At 39.5% G+C, this 22,242-nt stretch overlaps 1 protein-coding gene across 4 annotated transcripts in view; it reads right to left on the bottom strand.

The window, feature by feature from the left end:
• Positions 1–22,023, bottom strand: part of EPC1 (enhancer of polycomb homolog 1) — a 69,832-nt gene extending 47,809 nt beyond the window's left edge. For all 4 annotated transcript variants that reach the window (XM_021686501.2, XM_021686502.2, XM_044915506.1 and 1 more), the window contains exon 1: positions 21,604–22,023. In XM_021686501.2, the coding sequence (XP_021542176.1) occupies positions 21,604–21,756 (153 nt within the window). In that variant the 5' untranslated portion in view covers positions 21,757–22,023. The remainder of the gene's footprint in view (positions 1–21,603) is intronic.
• Between the last annotated feature and the right edge of the window lie 219 nt (positions 22,024–22,242).

Raw genomic sequence — 22,242 nt, 5'->3', positions numbered from 1 at the left:
GGTAAGCAGGAATGAAAAGGAAGAGTCCAAAAATTTAGGGACTTGTTGCCTTTGAAGAATTCTTCTCAACCCCAGCCATAAGTGTAAAAATCAAGGCCTTTGGCTAACAAAGGAAGAGTAATCAACCTTGAGGGTAAGGTTGAAATCAGAGTAGGGCCATGATACTTACAATAAAACATTTGAATTGATTGGAGTCTCAAAAGCAGAGACACAATTAAAACTGCGTTAGTGCTTTCAGTTGAACAAAATGCTCACAGGAGAAAGAGAGAAGACACTAAGAGTGTAGCTTTCCAGCAAAAGTTAATAGGTTTATGCTACTAGCAATTAGAAGACTGACATCTGATAAAGAACTATGAATATAGGCTACCGGCATACGGAGCTAAATGGAAACACATTAGAAGCCTACAAAGTTGTGCTGCTGACAATCAAAAATCAAAAGCCCAGATTAAAATGTGATTTAAAAACACTTGCATTAGCTCTCCAAAAGGCATATTTTCCAATACCTACTTCAGATGAGGCTAAGGAAAATGATGGAGAATGAAAGAATGTCAAGAACCACAAAACAATGGACTGGGGAGACCCTCCGGGAGAGAAAATTTAGTACCCAAACAAAAATATTCCCCATATCCAGGGGAAGGGGACCCTTATAAAGTCAGCCTGGTGGGATTTTTGGTTACTACGGATTAGGGAGTGCTGTATTTCCCTCAACCTTCCAATATCCAAATGGGAGTGTTTATTGTGGTTATCATGGCCCTGTTATTCCGACGTATACAGGGGTAGAGGGGTAGCAGGTGGTGGTACAGACAGTATTTTCATTTACAGATCTCCAGATCAAGAGAAACACATCCAAACCAATGAGAATTATGTGTAGAGAGAATTATGTGTATCACCTGGAAATCCTAATACTTCAAGCTTGACGCTGTTTACCTGGGACTTTGGGGATGGGTTCACTGGGGAGGAGATGAGGGTATTTTGCAGTAAAGACAGTGATTCCAATCTTTGGTTGACCAGAAGGGCAGATCTGTCATTAGTGTTGTTTGCCAAATATTTTTTTTTCTTTGCTTTCTGGTCATATGGTAGGATTGTACCTCCTAGTCCCTTCATAGTTAGTTAGGTGCAACCATGTGGATCATTCTGGCCAATGAGCTGTAAACCTAGGTCACATGTAATTACTGGCCAGAGTATTTGAATCACTGATACAAGGTAAGAGATCTTTCAGAGTTCTTTCCTCTATTACAGTGTCCAGCAAAGTTCAGGATAGAGGCTGTTCTGTCAGCTTAATCCTGGAGTGGGGTCATGTAGAACAGAACCTCCAAATCAACCCAATGGACAATGAAGTCAGAAATCAATCTTTGGGGGCACGTGGGTGGCTCAGTTGGTTAAGCGTCTGACCTGGGCTCAGGTCATGATCTCAGGGTCCTGGGATTAAGCCCCATTATGGGTTCTGCGCTCAGTGGGGAGTCTGCTTGTCCCTCTCCCTCTGCCCCTCCCCCCACTTTGTGCACTCGTGCTCTCTCTCAAATAAATCAGTAAAACCTTTGTTCTGATGATGAAGGGGAAACCATTAACATCACTGAATATCTGAGTCAGAGCAGGCTTATAGATCAACTAGTTCCAGTTCCTTCTACAAATGATAAAAATGAGGTCTATGTAGTTACATGACTTGTCTAATCACATAGTAACCATATGGTAGAAAAATTTGATGGAAACATCATTACCCTCATGTAATTCTAAATTACAATGGGATTTATGCTGTTAATCTCTAAACACCAACTCTGGGATAGATTGAATTAGAAACACATAAATAAATTAACAATAGGCCAATCCAGCCTTTCATTCAACAAATATTGAAGGCATTAAGCTCCAATGCTAAAAGTACTTGGAGCTAAGAGTCATATGGTAAAGATTAATCAAATAATCACATAAATGAAATGGAAGTTTATAACAGTAATTGCTAAAAAAGATATGTTATGGGAGCATGTAACAGACCTATATCTTAATGGGTAGATAACTGAAGAAGTGACCTGGAGCTGTGATCTGAGGGATCTGTGGGAGATTACTAAACCAACCCGTAGAGAAATAATTCATCAGTACATGGCAAAAAATGAGAAATTATCCTGTGGATGATGGGACCTGGAAGGCTTTGGAGGAACTAAAAGGAGGCAGGGGCCAGATTACATAAGGCCTAATATATAAGCCACTCTAAGAGCAATGGGAGCTCTTTATAGGTTTTCAGCAGGAAGTGACACAACGAGATTTCAGTTTGCAAAGGACCATTGGTTTTGTTAATACTGGGGAAGGCAGTAATTGCAGTCTTGGAAAGACTTGTTAGGAAGGTACTCGAATCTAGCAAGAGATGACAGTACTTTGAATTAGGGAAGTAGCAATGGAGATGATAACATACGAACAACTTAAGAATTTTATTCAGGGTATTTTACGCTCTTGCTAGCCTATCTGAACTTTCATCCCGATTCTCTAACTTCTCCACTGTAATTCATAGTGAATCTGAATGCATTAAACTGAGTGAAAAGACAGCATAACACCAAGATGTTATGGGTAGCATAACATATTTATATCATAAGGATGCCTCTCTAACAGGCCCCAGCAATATGTTTAGAAGATGCACATATACTAGGAATGAGTGGTCATCTTGTTTCATGCCACTTCATATAGTAAACATTAGATTATATTCCATTATTTCCCAAATGATAAGGCAGGCTATTTAGTGAAAATTTTCTAGATCTAAATCTTAGAAATTACAGATGCTTTATATTCAAACTTAAAATTTATTCCAGGAAGGACTTAAGGTAGCTGGGCAGAAATAAAGGGACATTATAGTTATTTAATTGGTTTCTTCCTAGTGATACAAAGCATTAGGAATCCTTCCTAATACTCTAGATATGAAAAAGAACCGAGGTTCAACTGAGAAATTTTATATGAAAAAACCCAATCCTAAAAATATAAAGACCAGGGTAGAATGTTAATCCTACCAAACATTTCTTTACTCTGTCCCATCTTCAAAAAAAAACCAAGAAAATGTTTCATCACTGCAGAAGTTAGGAGGAATTTCTAAACTGTATTCTACAAAATCACAACACAAAAGTTGTAACAAAAAAAAAAATACAATTCAATAGATGTTTTTAGATAGTGCACAGAAAAACTCAAGACAAAAGAACATATTTTTATGGAGTTGATTCTATGATATTTACCAATATACCAAAAAAAAAAAAAAGACTGCTCTTATTTTATTGGAATTGCATTGCAAAGGAAAAATTCACCAAGGGCAAAAATTCATTCAGAATTCTCTCATACAGATGTCACTACAGTAGAGAAAAAGGAAACTTTAAAGAAGGTAATAAAGTGGTATTTGCAACCAAAACCTTGGTTTACAAAACACTTTCAGATCAGAGAAAAGGCATTTCAATGTAAACACTAAATTAGAGTAAAATGACTGATTTTGATCTTACATGATTTTACTTATATTTACTTCAAATGGGGGGAAAATAACTTTTCAGGAACTTAATGTTAGAAGTTGGGTTTCCACAGTTTTATTAGATTTTGAGTGATAAACTACCCAAAGTAAAAATAGATATTTCTGATCTTTACAACAAGGAGTTAAAAAGACTGCCTCATAGTTTAGTTACCATATGAATTATAAGCCCCTTGAAGGAAAAGACATGACTATAGAGCCCATAATATTTATCATTATACTTTGTAAGTTTACAAATAGTTGATAAATCAACACAATATAAAGTAAATACTTTTAGCACAGTGTTTCACAAAACATATTTTTGGAAAGGTCATGACATTTGCTCTGGCTTAAACTTTTGGTATAATTATTAGAATGTCTCATGTCCTTCCTAATCTTACAAAAATACACAAAAATTATAGCTTAAACCCTACTTCATTAGCCTCACTCTAAAAGCTCAAAGACAGTTAAAATAGGTATCTGATTACCATTTTAGAACACAAAAAAAATTGTGAAATACCTAGATTTTCTCAGAACACTTAAACATTTGTGCAAGAAAAATATTAAGTGTTTAAGATACAACTATGTTTCTGCTTTCAAAGGGCTTTCAGTGTAAGAAATAATCAAAGAAGTGAATTTATTTTCTACAAGTTCAGGTTTTATATAACAGGGCTTGGGAAGGTATGTCAAGAAAGGCTTCATCAAAGTTGACAGCAAATAAGAGTTTGTTGAGTGAACCCATGGAAAGAAAAGAGGGACAGCGTAAGCAAAGGTAGAACTGAGCAACTAAGAGAATATTAAGTACAATAAGTAGTTCAGTTTGTTGAGCACAGTGTTTCTGGTAGCCTACAGCAGAGATGATGGTGGATCACTTCCAAGATTAGGTTATACAAGACCGCAGCTTGTTTTAGGCACTCTCCTGACATGAGCACACTCATAGAAATATTGCATCATTTGCTCTGGGGAAGCCAGATGTCAAGACTGAGGACAAACAGGTAGTAAATGGAGAGGCCCATGTGATGAGGAACAGAAGACTCCAGCCAACATAAGTGAGCCTGGAAGCAGACCTTCCAGTTGAGATGACTGCAACCCTGAACAGCTTTCTACAGATACCAAGCCACAATCACCTAAAAAAGCTACTCCTAGATTCCTGATCCTGAGAAAAGGTAGGTCAGATTATTTGTTTTAAGCTGCTAGGGTTTGGATAAGTAGTTATGCAGCCATAGATACACCTATGTTGGTACTCAGTCCTCACTGTATAACAAAAACCTAAAATGTTGGAATGGCTTTGGAACTAGACCATGGCCTCTGAAGACAGTATTAGTGAAGAAACTGTTAATAAAAGCTTCACGGTGTTTCTTAAGGCTGCAGATGAGGGCAGAAAAGTGAGGCAGATGTTAGAGGAAGGGGCAGAAAATTTATTAACACTATTATCTTTAGTTATGTAAAAAGTAGAAAATTTACCTAATAAACTGGGTGATTTAGCTAAGGAGATTTTAAACTGAGAGCTGAAAGTGCTAACTTGTTTTTCTGCTTTATATAGGAAAAAAATGACAAAAAATAAACTAAATGAAGAACTGTTAAAGAAGAGCCAGGACTTGATGGTTTTGAAAATGTGCAGTTTCTCCAGGATGCAAACACTGAAATTTAGAAATGGACTCTGAGCCAAGATCAAATCCAGGGCACTAACAGGAAAACATGGTCTAAAACTAAATGGAGGGAGTGACTATAAAATCTTTTGTTAAAACCTCAGACAGATCAAAGACTGTTCCAGATAAAAGGCCTGGTAGGGGCGCCTGGGTGGCTCAGTTGGTTAAGCGACTGCCTTCGGCTCAGGTCATGATCCTGGAGTCCCTGGATCGAGTCCCGCATCGGGCTCCCTGCTCAGCAAGGAGCCTGCTTCTCCCTCTGACCCTCCCCCCTCTCATGTGCTCTCTCTCTCTCATTCTCTCTGTCTCAAATAAATAAATAAAAAAATCTTAAAAAAAAAAAAAAAAAAGACCTGGTAAAGAGAACTCAGATTCTCTCAAACAATAACGCTTTTTTAGGCTGCTTAAGGGTGTAGTCTCTCAGCAGCAGCTCAGGGTAGTAAAAGTCTTCTCTTAGACATGTACGGCTGTGGTGTTCAACTAATGAAATAGACCTCAATAAAATACATAGAAGACCCACGAAGTTTTTAAAAGAATTACATATTCTGAAACACAGCCAGCTTGAACAAGCGACAAGAGACAATACAAAATGAAACAAGGTCTTCAGAGTCCCAAACTGTTGGCAGGAAGCCAGCTAAGAAAACTCAGAAACAAACACATTCTACCTTTCATGAAAAACAAAGGATGAGAAGAGGGCAGAGCCAAATGCCCAAAGGGCAAAGCTGAGAGTCTTACGTGAAATTATCCTCAGGAACTGACATCCAACTGAGAAACTACCATAATTTGTGTGACTGGATTTCAAAAATGCTTTGGACCGGGAACCCTCTTGTGTCTACCATCCCCTACCTTCTGCCTCCTGCTTTGAATGGGGAATGCTTTATAGGATTATCCTAAGGCTTACCCAGTATAGTATATTGGGTATGTGAGGGAGGGGGCAGATATTTCTCTTTAGCTTTACAGGTTGAGAGAAATTTGAGAAGCTGTACCTAAGGAACTACATCTGAGCAGCATCAATATATCTGAAACCAATTTGTATGAGATTCTGGGATATGAGCTGGATACTATAATGGGATGAGACTTGTGGGGGCTTTGAAAGAGAGAGTATTCTGCATGTGGCTACTGTGGTAGCCAGCCTCCAATGATCCCCATCCTCCAGCATTCACAGCCTCGTGTGGTCGCTCCTACATTTACCAGACTTGGTTTGTATGACCAATAAATAGCGTATGACAGAGGTGACCATACATAACTTCCAAATTTAAATCATAAAAGACCACTGTTTCCGTCTCTCATGCTCTCTCATTTGTGCTCTTTTTTGGGTCCTGCCTTTGGGGTAAGCTGCTATACTGTGATGACAATGAGACAGTAACGGAGAAGTTCATGAACAGAGGCCTCCAGTCAGTGATGAATTGAGGCTCGCTAACAACTATGTGACGGAGCTTGGAAGTGAAATTCTCTAGACTCAGTCAAGCTTTTAGAAGACTGCAGTCCTACCCAAGAGCTTTACTGGGACCTTATGACTCTAGGCCAGGATGGTTCAGAGAAGCTGCTCCCAGATGCCTAGCCCTCAGAAACTGTGTGAGATAATAAGTGTTTGTTGTTGTTGTTTAAAGATTTTATTTATTTATTTATTTGACAGAGAGAGAGAGAGAGACAGAGAGAGAGGAAACACAAGCAGGGGGAGTGGGAGAGGGAGAAGCAGGCTTCCCGCTGAGCAGGGAGCCCAATGCGGGGCTCGATCCCAGGTCCCTGGGATCATGACCGGAGCCGAAGGCAGACACTTAACGACTGAGCCACCCAGGTGCCCCAAGTGTTTGTTGTTTTAAGCTGCTAAGTTTAGGGGTGATTTATTATGCAGCAATAATTAATACAGAATTTAAGCAGGGGAAAAGGAAAAGACTGGAAGTAGAGGTCAAGATCATCAGGGCCCAGGAAACCCCATTAAGGAGTTTTTGCATTTTATTCTATCAGAAAAAGGAACAATTTATGGATTTTAGATATCAAAGCAACAACCAAATTCAAATTTTAAAAAGATCACCCTGACAACTTTGAAAGGGGGTTATAAATTTGAAAACCAGAGCAGGGAGACCAATTAAGAAGCAATTATAGGGGCGCCCAGGTGGCTCAGTCGTTAAACGTCTGCCTTCAGTTCAGGTCATGATCCCAGGGTCCTGGGATCGAGCCCCGCATCCAGCTCCCTGCTCAGCGCGAAGCCTGCTTGTCCCTCTCCCACTCCCCCTGCTTGTGTTCCCTCTCCCAGTCAAATAAATAAAATCTTTAAAAAAAAAAAAAAGAAGCAATTATAAATCTTTCAGAATAAGAGGGCATCCTAACCTTTTAACAGGAATTCTAAGATTCAAATGTGTAGATTTGTGTGAAGGACAGCCTTAAAAATTAAAAATCACTGAAGCGTACAGAACCTGTTAAAAAGTGCAGAAAACTTTTTTTTTCACCTGATGAATTCTTCAAAACACATTTTATATATTTTAGCATCCACTAGGAAACCAATCATGTGTTTAAGTTGAGAAGACAATCCATTTAGTTGACATACTTGTCTGCTAAAGGCCATGTTCTTTGATACCTTGCTTAGTATTTCACATTCTATCATAAACACAACTATAGGTGTATCAAAATCGGTACTCACTCACTATCAACACTCCATAACAAAAATCATTTGTTATAATGGAAATTTCTTGAAATTTTAAAAAACAACCTAAAAAACACATTTCTATCCTTAAAGGACTAAAAGTGAAACTAAAATAGTAAGTTAAAAAGATCTGAGCACTTATTATATGTAAGCCACAATGCTATACTTTACATAGGATCTCAATTAGACCACACTTGGGGTTAATTGCACAACCAGAACTTTAACTAAAACCGAATTCCATAGCTCATGTTTTGAGCCCAGTTGAGTAGATATTTTCAACCCTATCAATCAGACCCAATGCTCCTTCTTTTCAAATTCTTTCACTATTCTACTTTACGCATTTTTAAATATTCAATCCAAGAAGGTAACTGCAAAACAAAGGAGAAATAAAAGGAAAGTAATTTATAATAAAATATGTACTGCAACATGTAAATGCTTGGGTTATGTACCTAGGAAGACAAAACGAAGCCATCACAGATTCTACATGTCTACAAAGAATCACTGTGAATGTAACACTTAAAAAAGAATAGACTTTATGCTTTAGGTCTGTTCACTCAAATCCCACAAATGATGTTGATGAAGTTATTTCCAAAATGGTAACAACCCCTACAAAGTTCTAAATGAAATACAGTATAACATTTCCCTACTTTATATATATTACTTTATATACTAACAGCAACTAGAAATATTAGTATATGTAAAAACTGTACAAAAAAACACTTTACATGTAAAATGGAATTAGGTCTTAGGCTCAGATAATTTACAAATGGAAATTTAACCTGTTAGGATGTTCTGGGGATAGCGAAAGTTATAAGGGCAATTCTTTGTGTTGCAGGACTACCCTTTGCAAAGTGAACTCACACTGTTCTTGACCCCAAAAGCATCTCTCCAAAATTGTGATAATCAAAAGCATCCGCACAATTTTCCAGAATGTCCTGGGGATGAGAGAATACTACAGTCCCTGTGGAGAACCACTGTAGAGAAAGGAAAGTTCTCAGATGCTCAATAACAACCCCAAGGTCCACTTACTGGATCCTAAAATAAGCATACTGTACCAAAAGCCTTCATTGTAAAGATATTTACAGACATACCTCCTTTCATTGAGCTTCACAGTTTTTACAGATTGAAGGTTCGTGGCAACCCTGAATAGATCAAGTGTATAGGCCTCATTTTTCCAACTGCATTTGCTTATTTCGTGTCTTTGTGTCACATTTTGGTAATTCTCACAATATTTCAAATTTTTCATTGTTATATTTGCTATGGTGATCTGTGATCAGTGATTACGACTCATTGAAAGCTCGAATGATGGTTAACATTTTTCAGCAATAAAGTATTTTGGGGGGGCTTAAACTCATGGCCCTGAGATCAAGACCTGAGGCTGAGCTTAAGAGTTGGATGTGTAACCAAGTGTGCCACACAAGTGCCCCAGCAATGAAGTATTTTTAATTAAGGTATGTACTTTCTGGACATAATGTTATTGCACACTTAATAGACTCCAGTATAGTGTAAACATAACTTTTAAATGCACTGGGAAACCAAAAAATTCATTGGACTCGCCTTATTGCCATATTTATGCAATGGTCTGGAACTGAACCTACAATCTCTCTGAAGTATGCCTATATGTAACTCCAGAAGGAGTGATAGATGGACTCCTTGGAGTTCATCAAGCAGCCAGTTTCTACCTAGTGGGGATGCCCTTCCTTCAGGCTATCACACCATATCTAGCTGCAGGAATGGCTCCATAGGAGTTCAGATTCAGATTATTAACTAGGAAAGTATCTTGAACTGTTTGTGCATCTGAGGTTAGCTGGATAAACCTCTCTTTACAAACAGAATCCAACTCCCTGGCTCTAACTTCAGTATCACCTAATGTGACCCAATCTTCCGCCCTTCTCTGCCTTCCCAAACTCTTCTGCTCTGTTCTCTAGAGATTTATCAGTAAACTCTTCATACAAGTCTCAACTTCTTTCACTGTTCCCCCAACTTCCTTCCCTAACTGAAGCCTGGTAGTGTCTTCCAGAAATCGTACTCCCTGTAGCCCTTAAAAGCAGAAGCCATTTATTTTCCCATGTCTCACATCCTTATAGGTGGGTTAACTACTCATCTTCCTTGCTTCACACTGCCAATCCCATACCATTTCTTCTTTGCTGTCCTTTCAAAAATCATAACCCCTCAGAAATTCATACCATCACTCTTCCCAAAGCTGACATACACACTCTCTTGGTCAAGTCCCAGAGCTCCCAGTCTTCTTGACTAATACACTTCTGCCATCATGACCTCACCCACATTGATCTTTTCCTCTATTCCACCTCAACCACCACTCTTGTGATTATACTCTAGCTCTTGCCTTCGCTGGTAATTGTGCCACCTCTGGAACATCTAAAAATCAAGCATCTCACTTTTTAACCACCCCCCTCTCCTGACTTAGTTTCACCTATTCTAGCACTTCCCTCCCACAGAGCCTTTTATTTCAATGACTCCTACCACTCTCCACTATTTATCAGCTCCCTGATGTCTTCTTTCCCTGCCCACCCAGTTTAGATTCCATGGTCTATCATGATAATCTACCTCTCATCCCTCTCTTCTTCCTTTGTACATGCTGGGCAAATCTTCACCCTAAAAAAACCCCTATTGTATACCTACTTGGTGCCTGAACTCAAGTTTAAGGCTTGCATTCAACTGCTCAAGTGAGCTGACTGGTCTCACTTTAAATGATCACAAATACTGAGCCCTCAGCTAGTCCTTCAATCATACCACATTTCTCTAATAAGTTAGCTTTCCCACACATACCTTCATCTCTCTTAAGGTACCCCCCTCACTCTGAGGTGATGATCTCACCTCATACTTCACAGAGAAAATAGAATCAAAGGATGAATTACCTCATTCTCCCACTGCCAGTTCTAACAACATAACTACATTTTCCCCTCACATACCTGCCTTCTTCTTACTTTTAAAGAGGAAGAAGTATTTCTGCTCTAATTAATGACCAATCCCCACTGTGAAATTAATCCAGGAAAGACAGTTTGAAGGAAATAATTTTAAAAAAGTGCCGAGTAGAAGGGGGATAGGATTATTTTATCTTTTTTGACAACATCATTCCAACTATTACACTAAGTCTAAACTATTTTAACATTTTTGTCTACTAATTCTATTACCTGGGTTATTTCTGTCTTTTTCTGTTGATTACTTTTTTTCCTTACTTGTTGGTTGTATTTTCCAGCTTCTTTGCATGCCTGGTCACTTTTTTTTTTTTTTGGTAAAGATTTTATTTATTTATTTCAGAGAGAGAGAGAAACAGTGAGAGCAGGAATACAAGCAGGGGGAGTGGGAGAGGGAGTAGCAGGCTTCCTGCTGAGCAAGGAGCCTGATGTGGGACTCGATCCCAGGACCCCGGGATCAGGACCTGAGCCGAGGGCAGACGCTTAATGACTGAGCCACCCAGGCGCCCCACCTGGTAACTTTTTATTGGATGCCAAAAACTAAGTTTTATGTTGTAGGACCTTTTAGTATTCCTTTGAACATTTCTGGGCTTTTTCTGGTACACAGTGAAGTTGCTTGAAATTAGTTTGATCCTTTTGAGAAGAGTGTTTAATCTTTGTTAGGCTGTGTCCAGAACAGTCTTTAAAGCTAATTGGGGCCTACTACTAAGGAAGTAACTCTTTTGAGAACTTTTATCCGACACCCTGTGTATTAGGATGTCTTTCTGCTCTGGCTAGTGAAGACATAACATTTTCCTAGCCCTATGTGAGCTCCCAGAACTGTCCCTCCTAGTTCTTTCCAACTGCTTTTCCTTTAGCCTCTTTAGTTTCCTCACAGATAAGCTCTGATCAGTTTTTAGCTACACTCAAGGAGACATGTTCTGTGCATGTCTGATAGCCTGCCCTGAAGTCATTTCAGCTTCTCCAAACTCTGAATTTTCTCTCTTCAACTCAAGGAGGCTGTCAGGTTCTATTTGTGATCTCCCCTACCTATGCTTTCAGCCTGGAAACTCTTTAGATAGAGACGGGGAAACCGAAGGCTAGCTCTGCTTCCCTTGTTTCTGTCCTATCCTCCCTTTGTGTCTGCTGGAAATTTGTGACTCATTTTTTTAAAAATTAATTTATTTTAGAGAGAAAGAGAGGGAGAATGCATGAGCACACACGGAGGGGCTGAGGGAGGAGAGAGAGAATCTCAAGTAGACTCTGGAGCCTGGAGCGGGACGTGGGGTTCAATTTCACAATCCCAAGATCATGACCTGAGCCAAAATCATGAGTTGAACACTGAACAGACTGAGCCACCCAGGCACCCTCTTGTGACTCATTTTTAAAAGAAATCATTTGGGGGCACCTGGGTGGCTCCGTCGTTAAGCGTCTGCCTTCGGCTCAGGTCATGATCCCAGGGTCCTGGGATCGAGCCCCACATTGGGCTCCCTGCTCGGCAGGAGGCCTGCTTCTCCCTTACCCACTCCCTCTGCTTGTGTTCCTTCTCTCACTGTGTCTCTCTCTGTCAAATAAATAAAATCTTAAAAAAAAAAAAAAAGAAATCATTTGTTGATCCCCTAGCCCACTCCAGCCACTGTCTTATTTTTTCTGCTTCTTTTCATAGCAGAACTATTGCAAAGAGTCGTCTATACTTGCTATGACTCCTTTATTTATCTTTCATTATTTCTTCTATTCTCACTGGGCTTTCCTTCCCATTACTTCACCAAAATAGGCCAATGGCACACATCTAATCAAACAATCACCCTCCCCTTACTCATCTTCTCAGTGGACATAGTTAACCAATGTCCTTCTTTTTTGAGACCCTTTGATCCTCGTTTTCTTTCTACTTCTCTATTAGCTACTCCTCTAGCTGGGCCAGAAGGCACAGCTTTAAAAACCATCTATCTCCCAAAGACGTCTAAGTTTACAGTACCAACCCATGACTTCTAAACTTCACAGTTGTAGTGCAGACTGTTCTACTGCACTATGTTCTTATATATCCAGTTAAATATGGACAAGAGGCACTTCAAACCAAACACGTCCATTCTTTCAATATCCTCCCTCCTCCAATTTTCCCTATCTCAGTAAGTGGCCCAATCATCTATCTATCCAGGTGCACCAGGTAAAAATCAGGAGTTAATCCCTGATTCTTTTTCTCCATCCCTAGTACATTCAGATTCACCAGCAAGTTCTGCTGGTTCTACCTTCAAAATATACCTCAAATCCATCCATTTCTCTTCATCTCCACTACCACCACCTTAGTCAAAGTTACCGTCAACCCTCATTCCTGCCAATATGGCTCATTCTCCCAGATGGTGGCAAGAATAATCTTGAAAAGACACAATTCATATCATGTCAGTCCTCTGCCTGAAATTCTCTAATGGCCTACTTCATTTCAAAACAATACAAACTTCTTGTAGTAGCCTATAATACCTAACCAGATTTGGACTCCTGATTATCCCTGGTCCTTAGTCTCATACTACCCTACCCTTTTTTCACTTTGCCCTCGTCATATTGGCCTTCTAATTCCTACCTTAGGCTCTCTGCATCTATGGGTCTCTCTGCCTGGAATGTTCTTCATCCAGATCTTCTTCACAGCGTTGGCTCATTCCCACCATTCAAGTTTCAGATCCAATGTTCCTTGACCATCTATGCAAAGAAAACTCGATCTTCCTCCTTCCACCTGAAATTATCTTGTTTCACTGCCACGTAAGAGTTATATTTTACATTCATTTGCCTTCTTTTTTGTGTGTTTTCCCATTAGAATTCATTCAATTAAACAAATCAAACACTTACTACATGCCAGGCATTATTTTGGGTGCTGAAAACATCAGTTAAATGAAGTTAGACAAAAATTCCTGCCCTAATAGAGCCTACCACATTCCAGAACATAAGATCCATGTATCCACAGGGCCTCTAGATAGTCCTTGCCTCAAAGCAAATGCACAACAAATATTTGCTACAAAAGTGAATGAAAATGGATTTATCTCCATTTTCTGTCTTTGTACAACAGACATACCTTACCTCAAATATCTCCACTTATTAGAATGATCAAATTCTTGCTTTAGACTTCCAAACAGCCATATTTATACTTTGTTTCCCTTCACCCTCCATTACATTACAGGTAAAACACATAATTGCAACCATCACTACAAGATTCTAGCTCCAATTTCAAATTCTCATAACAATAAAAGCAATGTGACTACAGCACCCACTTATATTCTTTAAATCCTTTACAACTTGTGAGCCTTCCTAGACTAAAATGAAACCAATTATCCATGCACCCAGACTACCTTTATTTCTGTGTAGATTATGCTTATATAATATGCAAATGAAATCATTAACTAAATCAAGATTGAATGACTATTCTATAACCACATAAAGCTCATCTGGAAACAGACTTAAATTTATTGGTAACATACTCATTACAATTGGAAATTTTCATAGCCTTGCTTCATTTTGCAGTTAAGAAAACCTGGGTGAGGGCGCCTGGGTGGCTCAGTTGGTTGAGCGACTGCCTTCGGCTCAGGTCATGATCCTGGAGTCCCGGGATCGAGTCCTGCATCGGGCTCCCTGCTCAGCGGGGGGGTCTGCTTCTCCCTCTGACCCTCTTCCCTCTTGTGCTGTCTCTCATTCTCTCTCTCAAATAAATAAATAAAATCTTTAAAAAAAAAAAAAAAAAAAGAAAACCTGGGTGAGTGTGTCCATGTATGCACACACTCAACTGTTGGAACCTGGATGAAGCCTTGAGTCTAAGGTTGATTTTCCCAATTATTACCTAAACTTAAAGACACCCTTTTTGCAACTATATACAACTCTAAAAGAAAAAGAACACATCTAACACGTTCATATCAGATAATCCCCAAATACAAGGGATTGTGTAAATGTAGTAGTTTTTCAGAATCAAGAAAAAGGCCATTCTAAACATTCAATTAGTATTTGGTTACAACAAAAGTCGTCTATACAGCATTTTTACCTACCCTACCTTATTCATTCCTTGGAGCTACCTCGTAAGTCAGAAGACTGCAGACACAGAAGAGAGTGAAGTTCACTCAGTAAGGTTAAGTGATTTGTCAAAGGCCATAAAAGCCAAACTACATTTTCTCAGAGAATATACAACTGCTACTTGTGATTCCACAATTATGAAAATAATTCATCCCAATATATAAAAAGATTTGAAACTGTATTAAATCATCCACGGGACACTTTACTTATTTTCAAAGGAGCTAGAAGTTTACTGAATACACTGCAAGGAAGCAGCAGGCAGGACAGCAGAGGCCGTCTGCCCATCCATGGGATGCTTTAAACCTCACGTTATCTTTGCCCCTGGATTCACTTTAAGGCCATGTCCTATTTCTTTAGCCAGAACTTGCTATACTGAAATAAATTCAAACAAAATGATGTGTTTTAATATGTTGCAAAATTCAGCCAACAATGCCACCATGCATAACTGAAGCAGAACCAAACTTTTCAAAGATAACTTCCGTAACAACAAATAATTGAGGAAGAGTTTTATCTTTTGAAGAACTGATCATACCCCCATTCATCACAGCTACAACTCAAATAATGGGTCATAGTAGATTTAATTACAACATGTTTTTGTTTTTATTCACCTACTACTGAGAGGCTGGTGGATGAAATTCACTTCATATATATTTAAAGGAACAAAGTTGGGTCTCCATTATGTTCAAAATACTGTAATAGAGGGGCGCCTGGGTGGCTCAATCGTTAAGCGTCTGCCTTCGGCTGAGGTCATGATCCCAGGATCCTGGGATTGAGCCCCACATCGGGCTCCCTGCTCAGCGGGAAGCCTGCTTCTCCCTCTCCCCCTGCTTGTGTTCCCTCTCTCGCTGTGTCTCTCTCTGTCAAATAAATAAATAAAATCTTTAAAAAAAAAAAACTAACTTAAAAAAATACTATAATAGCTCAAAATCACTACCTATAATCACAGGCTTTAAGTTACATAAACTTGATCAAGAAAGACTTGCCACAATTTATAAATGTGCTAAAGACAACACTGTTACCTTCAAGTAACTGATTGAAAGTAGTTTTAGCAATTTATTGAAAACATCTGAACCATTTTTCTTATTGATTTCCCAATAAATTGACATAATCTTACAGAAAAGGTATTACAAAATACTAATGTAAACCACACCTTAAGGATTCAAAAGTTTACTTTAAAAAGTAAAAGACATACTCCAGTCCCTGTCTTTAGAAGTTATGTCATATTTTCATACCACTTTTGCACTTAAAAACTCACAACTCATTTTATTCCCAAATTACAATATAAAATTCTCATTTCCTTGTTGGTTATCTTAAGAAGCAGAATTACAAACTATACCATCATTCCATGGTATTATTGCTCCTTTTAAAAAGCTATCTTCTGTTTTAAAGTTACTGCTTTAACCAACTGATGATAACAAATACCCCTAACTTTTCAGGAAAACTGAATCATATAGTCAGACTCTATATTTTTACATAAACAGAATTCTTGTCATTAGCTATGTATGTACATACACACATATATCTTTCATCTGTTTAACTTTACTACCACCACATACCATGATGTAGAATGCAAAATATAAAACTAAAACCTAGTTTTTAGGGGTGTTGGTTTAATATTCAATCTAACCACAAATTCATGAATGTGTAAACGCAGGTTATTATTCCTTGTTTACAAAATTTAAGCTATCCTACATTTAGATGATATTTTTAATTAAGTACTGTTAATTAAGAAAAAGAAATGGTAGTTCAGCACAAACTCCATTACAGATCACAAAGCATTCACAAAACATGATTAGATACGTAAGCCTGTCAGCTGTCATTACTATTGTTTTATAAGAAAATGAAGTCTAAGTACAAATGGTACTAATCCAAAATTTTAAATATCAAATAGTACACTGAAAGAAGAGCTCTTTAGGCACCTAGGAATTATAGTTTTCAAGAGGTTCCTTTTGCAGTTAAGAATGCTCAGTCTCGGGGCACCTGGGTGGCTCAGTCGTTAAGCGTCTGCCTTCGGCTCAGGTCATGATCCCAGGGTCCTGGGATCGAGTTCTGCATCGGGCTCCCTGCTCGGCGGGGAGACTGCTTCTCCCTCTCCCACTCCCCCAGCTTGTGTTCCCTCTCTCACTGTGTCTCTCTCTGTCGAATAAATAAATAAAAAATCTTAAAAAAAAAAAAAAAAGAATGCTTAGTCTCTTCCTGAGTTGCCTATTAGCTTTTTTCAATTATCCTTCTCCTATTAATAAGTCTATATGTCATCCTGATAAAACCAAAATAACTTCATTTGAAATTTCTAGAAGTAACACTTAACCTTGAGCTTTCTGCTCCACCTCACTACCAATACTTTGAGAAACTGTTGACAAATATGAACTTTTCTCCTAGAAAAATATACCATCACAAAATTTTATATGTGTACTGTGGGAATTCATTACTTTCAGGATCATTTCCACATAATCCTTAGAACCGCAGCTTAGAAACTTCTACTTAAAAATATCTTGGTAGGGAGTGGCACCTGGCTGGCTCAGTCGGTAGAGTATATGACTCTTGATCTTGGTGTCATAATTTCAAGCCCCATGTTGGGTGTTCAGATCACTTAAAAAAAAAAAAAGTAAAAATTAAAAAATCTTGGGAAGGTAGAAATTAAATTTTACTACTGCTTTTCAATTATCTTTGATTTTAAATAGACTATTTGCTACTTAATGCAAAAAAATTGTTTCTAATTCAAACTATTTGAAAAAATTAAACTTTGCTCCTATAGTAATTGAGATTTCACATATTTTTCTTTGCTTCCAGGACAGAAGGGAGAACTCTAGATTAATTTTACAGCTCCCAAGGACTAAAAAAGCTTAGTTTATAAAATTTTAAAGAGAAAAAAAGATTGTCTCTTTCAAAAAATGAGAAATCAAACTTTTAAGTTGATCATTTAAAGTGATTTAACTTTTTATAAAATAGGAAAACTAGACTTTAAGTTTTGAAAATGTAGCGCTTATTTTTCCTCATATCAGAGATATGTACGTATTTCCAATTTCCCTTTAACTAAAAACAAAAAAACCTGCCCACTTTATAAACGGTCCTTAACTTGGGTTTAATAACATTGTATACAGGACCAAAATGAAAGGTGGTAGTTTTAAGAGGAGAGAAAGGCAGGTGTAAGAGACCATTTTGTCTGGTTAGAACCCTACTAAAACAAAGTGTTGGACTGTAATGGCTAGACCCTAACAGTCTCAAAGGTGGCTGTATAAGGTAATATCAGTGTGATATCATTAATATGTCAATTACATCACGTGTCTTACCCAAACGAGACTAGGTAAGAGGAGTAGAAAGGTTAACTCTCCACTCCTAATGGAGCCACAACACCCTAGACATCCCAGTGAAAATGTTAATACTATTGGAACAAGGCAGCTCCAATTTCTTGGAGCTTTAATATCACTTTAAAACCAACGTTTTCAGAATGTCTTTCCTAAAGGGTAAGTATCCGTAAGGGACAATTATAATTTAAAGCTCCAATTTTGACCAAAATAAATCAATTTTAATAAAAACATATCAACAGTACTGACATCTTGTAAAAGCTGCATTTTCAATTAAAGGTGAAGCTCTGGCACTGAACTTAGTATTTGAATATTCCTAACTTCAAAGTTAAGATCTCAAATTTACAATTATAATCTTAATAAAAATGTTCAAGTATTATAGTGGTGCAACATCTGCCCTTTAAACTTGCTTAAACTTTTGTCTTTTTTAACCCCCAAAGGGACTCATTTATTTCATTTTAGAGCTGACAGTCTATTGATTTCCTATTTGAAAATTACTTCTGGGGGTGCCTGGGTGACTCTTGACATCAGCTCAGGTCTTGATCTCAGGGTCGGGAGTTTAAGCCCCACGTCAGGCTCCACCCTGGGCATGAAACCTACTTAAAAAGTTATTTTTTGATTAACAAGTTATAATGTGTTACAGTGTATCAATTCAAACATTTAATCTCTAAATGTCTAAAACTCAGTCAAGTCCTTCAATTTATTACAATCTGGAGTTATTTTTCAATCCAACAGTAATAAAAAAAAATTTTTAAACTGAGTTAAGTCATTTTTGGGCGGGCAACTGAGGATTTCTGTTTAAAGTTGTTTCTTAAAAATTAAGAGGCATGCCTAATTAAGTCAATGTGTTCAGCTTACATTATTAAAATTGGTTAAATGGGAGTACATTAATAAGTTTTATTTTCTCAGTATTAAGACCTAGAATTTGTTATTCACCACAGAAACAAAATATGGTAACAATTACCAGATACATGGTATCTGGTAATTACATGACAACTTTGCAGATACATTTTGATCATGAAATGCTTTCTTAATCAGGTGGTGTATACAAAACAGTCCTCATTTAAGTCTGCCCCATTTTTCATGATCAACATACCATTATACTTTTCCTAAACTAGACCCTCAGTTCAGGTTCTAGGGCACTCTGACCTAAGAGACACCATAAATAATGTGTCAGTCAAAGGCAAAAGTTTGTTTTAACCATTTAGCTTTTTAAGAAGTGTATCATGCTTCAGCAAATTATCAAAAAGTTTTGTTTTTCTAAGGTTAGCTCAGAATTCAACTACCTTTATGCTTAGTCTACATTTTCAGTATCGTGTAACATGCTACTTTCAACACTGTGATTTATATGGCCAACTACTACTGACAGCAGGAACCACAGGACTGTACAGCAGCAATTTACCTGGTACTGTTTACATTCTTCTATTAAATTCAGTATCTGTTCCTTAGGTCTATGCTTCACTGATCATAGTTTCAGTTGCATGTAAAGTGAAATAAATTCTAAATAGATGATGGAAAAGGAAGTCTGAAGGAAAAACATCCCTCATGTCCTCAGAAATAGAGATTCCACATGTTACTAACGATATCCACTGCACTATAAAATGTCAAAACTATTTCTGTGAACAGAAACTATCTGTAAAATTTAACAAGTATTGATACTTCAGTTGAGCTCAGCTCTGATTTCAGGTTGTAGCTCTTGGACTGTCCAAAGTATTCACAGAAGCAAGACTCAACTAAATGTCTAATGTGTACTGTAGTGCTACCTTGCTTTTATCAAAGTTCTCCCCACCTTCCTTGGCTGCAAAACAAGAACTATAAATTAAATTCCAAGGCAGTGTAACACCAACACCCCAACTTTAAAGTATTATCTGTAAAACTTATAAACAGAAACAAAAATAAAACCAAAAGACAAGATTCTGCAGTCACAAGTACTTTAATTTTTAAAAACAAATCACTTATTAAAAAATAAACAAATGGCACCAGTCTACTCTAAAGTTGATACATGTAAAATAAATTAAGAGGTTCTGTCTCATAGATAAGTGCTGAAAAGTCAGTTACTACACTAGACAATCTCAACTACTACATACACTTATCACTTAGCTTATCTGTAAAGTTAGATTTAAAACACTACTCTCAAAAGTAACATTCAACTGTCACAACTATTTTACTTGCAAAGGTTAAATAACCCAAACAGTTTAAACAGCTTTATTTTCAAAATCAACATTACAAAACATAATTTCTACATTTAAAATTCTTACAGTACCAAATAGAAGTATTACAGTACAATTTTCCACAACAAAATTGTAGCACACAAATCCAGCGACTCCTTGATTTCCTTGACTGTCAATACACTGCACCCTGTTTAAATGGCTGTACCTGAAAACCAAGGTATGCAATTCCTTAGGATTAGAAGTCATCAAGTTATACTGTCAAGGATCTGGGGGAAATGAGAGGAAGATTCTATTATCCTTGTGTCTGAACCCAATTTCTACAACAAGGTAAAGCCATAGCTATGATAAAATGTCTACTAGGTGTAAACAGTTAAATACTGAAACCCACCCGATTTAGACATCTCAATGTTAAGACTTCTGTAAATGAACTCACTTAACTTTAGTTCGGTTATCGATAAGGACCGACCCTCTTTCGAAATCTAGAGCTATAACATCTTCTTAAATTGGGTCTTTTCTTCCCCTATGTTGAGAAACCAGAAAGAAGGCGAACTTACACTTTATTAAAAAAAAAAAAAAAAGCAATACTAGAGTTACAGGCTTTAAAAGAGCTATGTACTCCAAAATAAGTCTGCAACATAGTCTCAAAGATCAAAGAAAAAGTCTGGGATAGTTTATTATCCTCCGATTAATCAGAATTGGGGAGGAATGAATGCAGAAGTCCCAGAAAGAGGATACAGAAATTAAGTCTTATCTTCTATGACAGTCAGTCATCCGGGCAAACACGCCGTACCCTCGACATTCTACTGCAGGAGGTGAAGGGAATATAAACCTCACAGACGTGCTGTCAACATTACAGGCCCCACTGAGCCCAGCCACCTTTCCAGGCCACCGGGAAGTGAAATTCCCCCACAGTGCACGGAACCTGCGCTCCCCGGCGCCGGCAGCGCGCGAAGACCGAGGTGGCCCTAGAACGCCACCCAGCGGCCTGCGGAGAGGGCTGCAGGCGGGTCCTCCGCGGCCCCCGGCTCGCCGCACCCCCACCGCCACCCAGCCCGTTCCCCTCTCCGGATGCACAAGGCCCAACCCAAGAACTAAGACCACAAAATGGCTGCCGGCAGCTTCGTCACGTGACCCCTTTGTGCCTTTCGGGCTCCCGAACTCCGCGGGACCCGGGTACAAGTGGCCGGGGTCGGCGGGTGGCCTTAGAGGAGGCCCCGCCGGGCCGCGGCGGCCGGGGGTCGAGGCCGGGGGAGGCGGGGTAAAGGCCCGGCCGGCGACTGAGAGTCGGCGGCGAAGAGAAGATGGCGGCCATTTTGTGTGGGTATGCTGCTCCGCCGCCGCCGCAGGCAGCAGAGGGAACGGGGCCTGGCGCTGGGTCGGACAGGGGAGTTAACACGTACCGACTCCTCTTCCTTCTCCATTCCGGTGGGCATCTGCGGCACGGCCCGGTTTATCGAGGCGTATTCGTGCAGGTCGGGCAGATCCTCACAGCGGAAAACCGGCAGCGGCTTCGAGGCGTCTAGCGCCCGCGCCCGAAACGACAGTTTACTCATCTCAGGCGCAGCAGATACCTCTCCGCTCTGGGGAAACGGCCCCGGCCAGCGGGATCATGGAGAACCGGGGGTTCGGTCCCCACTAGCCTACCGCTGCCGGGGACTTGAGGGGCGGAGCGCAGAGCCCGCCGTCCGGGCACTAACACCAGCCGGGAGGGTGGGAGGCTGTGCCGCTCCGCTCCTCTCTCGCTCGCTCTCTTCAATACGCCATGGCCAACATGGCGGACATTAAAACTCCACTGTGCGCTCTTCAGCCAACCCCAGCCATTCCCCACACTGCATCGCGCAGCGGCGCGGGCACGCGGCGGGAGGGGGGGGGAGCGCGGGCTCGAGGCCGGGCGCCGGCACGGAGCGCGCGTCCCGCCAACCCCCGGCGCCCGCCGGCCTCGCGGCTCGCGGCCCCCACCCTCTGCGGGCCCGGAGGCGGACGGGCGGGACGGGGCAGACTGGGCGCTCGGACGCCGGGCGCTGGCTCCTCGATCCTCC

Source organism: Neomonachus schauinslandi, chromosome 5, assembly GCF_002201575.2.
Source record: "Neomonachus schauinslandi chromosome 5, ASM220157v2, whole genome shotgun sequence".
NCBI lineage: Eukaryota > Metazoa > Chordata > Mammalia > Carnivora > Phocidae > Neomonachus > Neomonachus schauinslandi.
The sequence above is the reverse complement of the archived record's forward strand: the minus strand, read 5'-3'. Positions and strand labels throughout refer to the sequence as shown.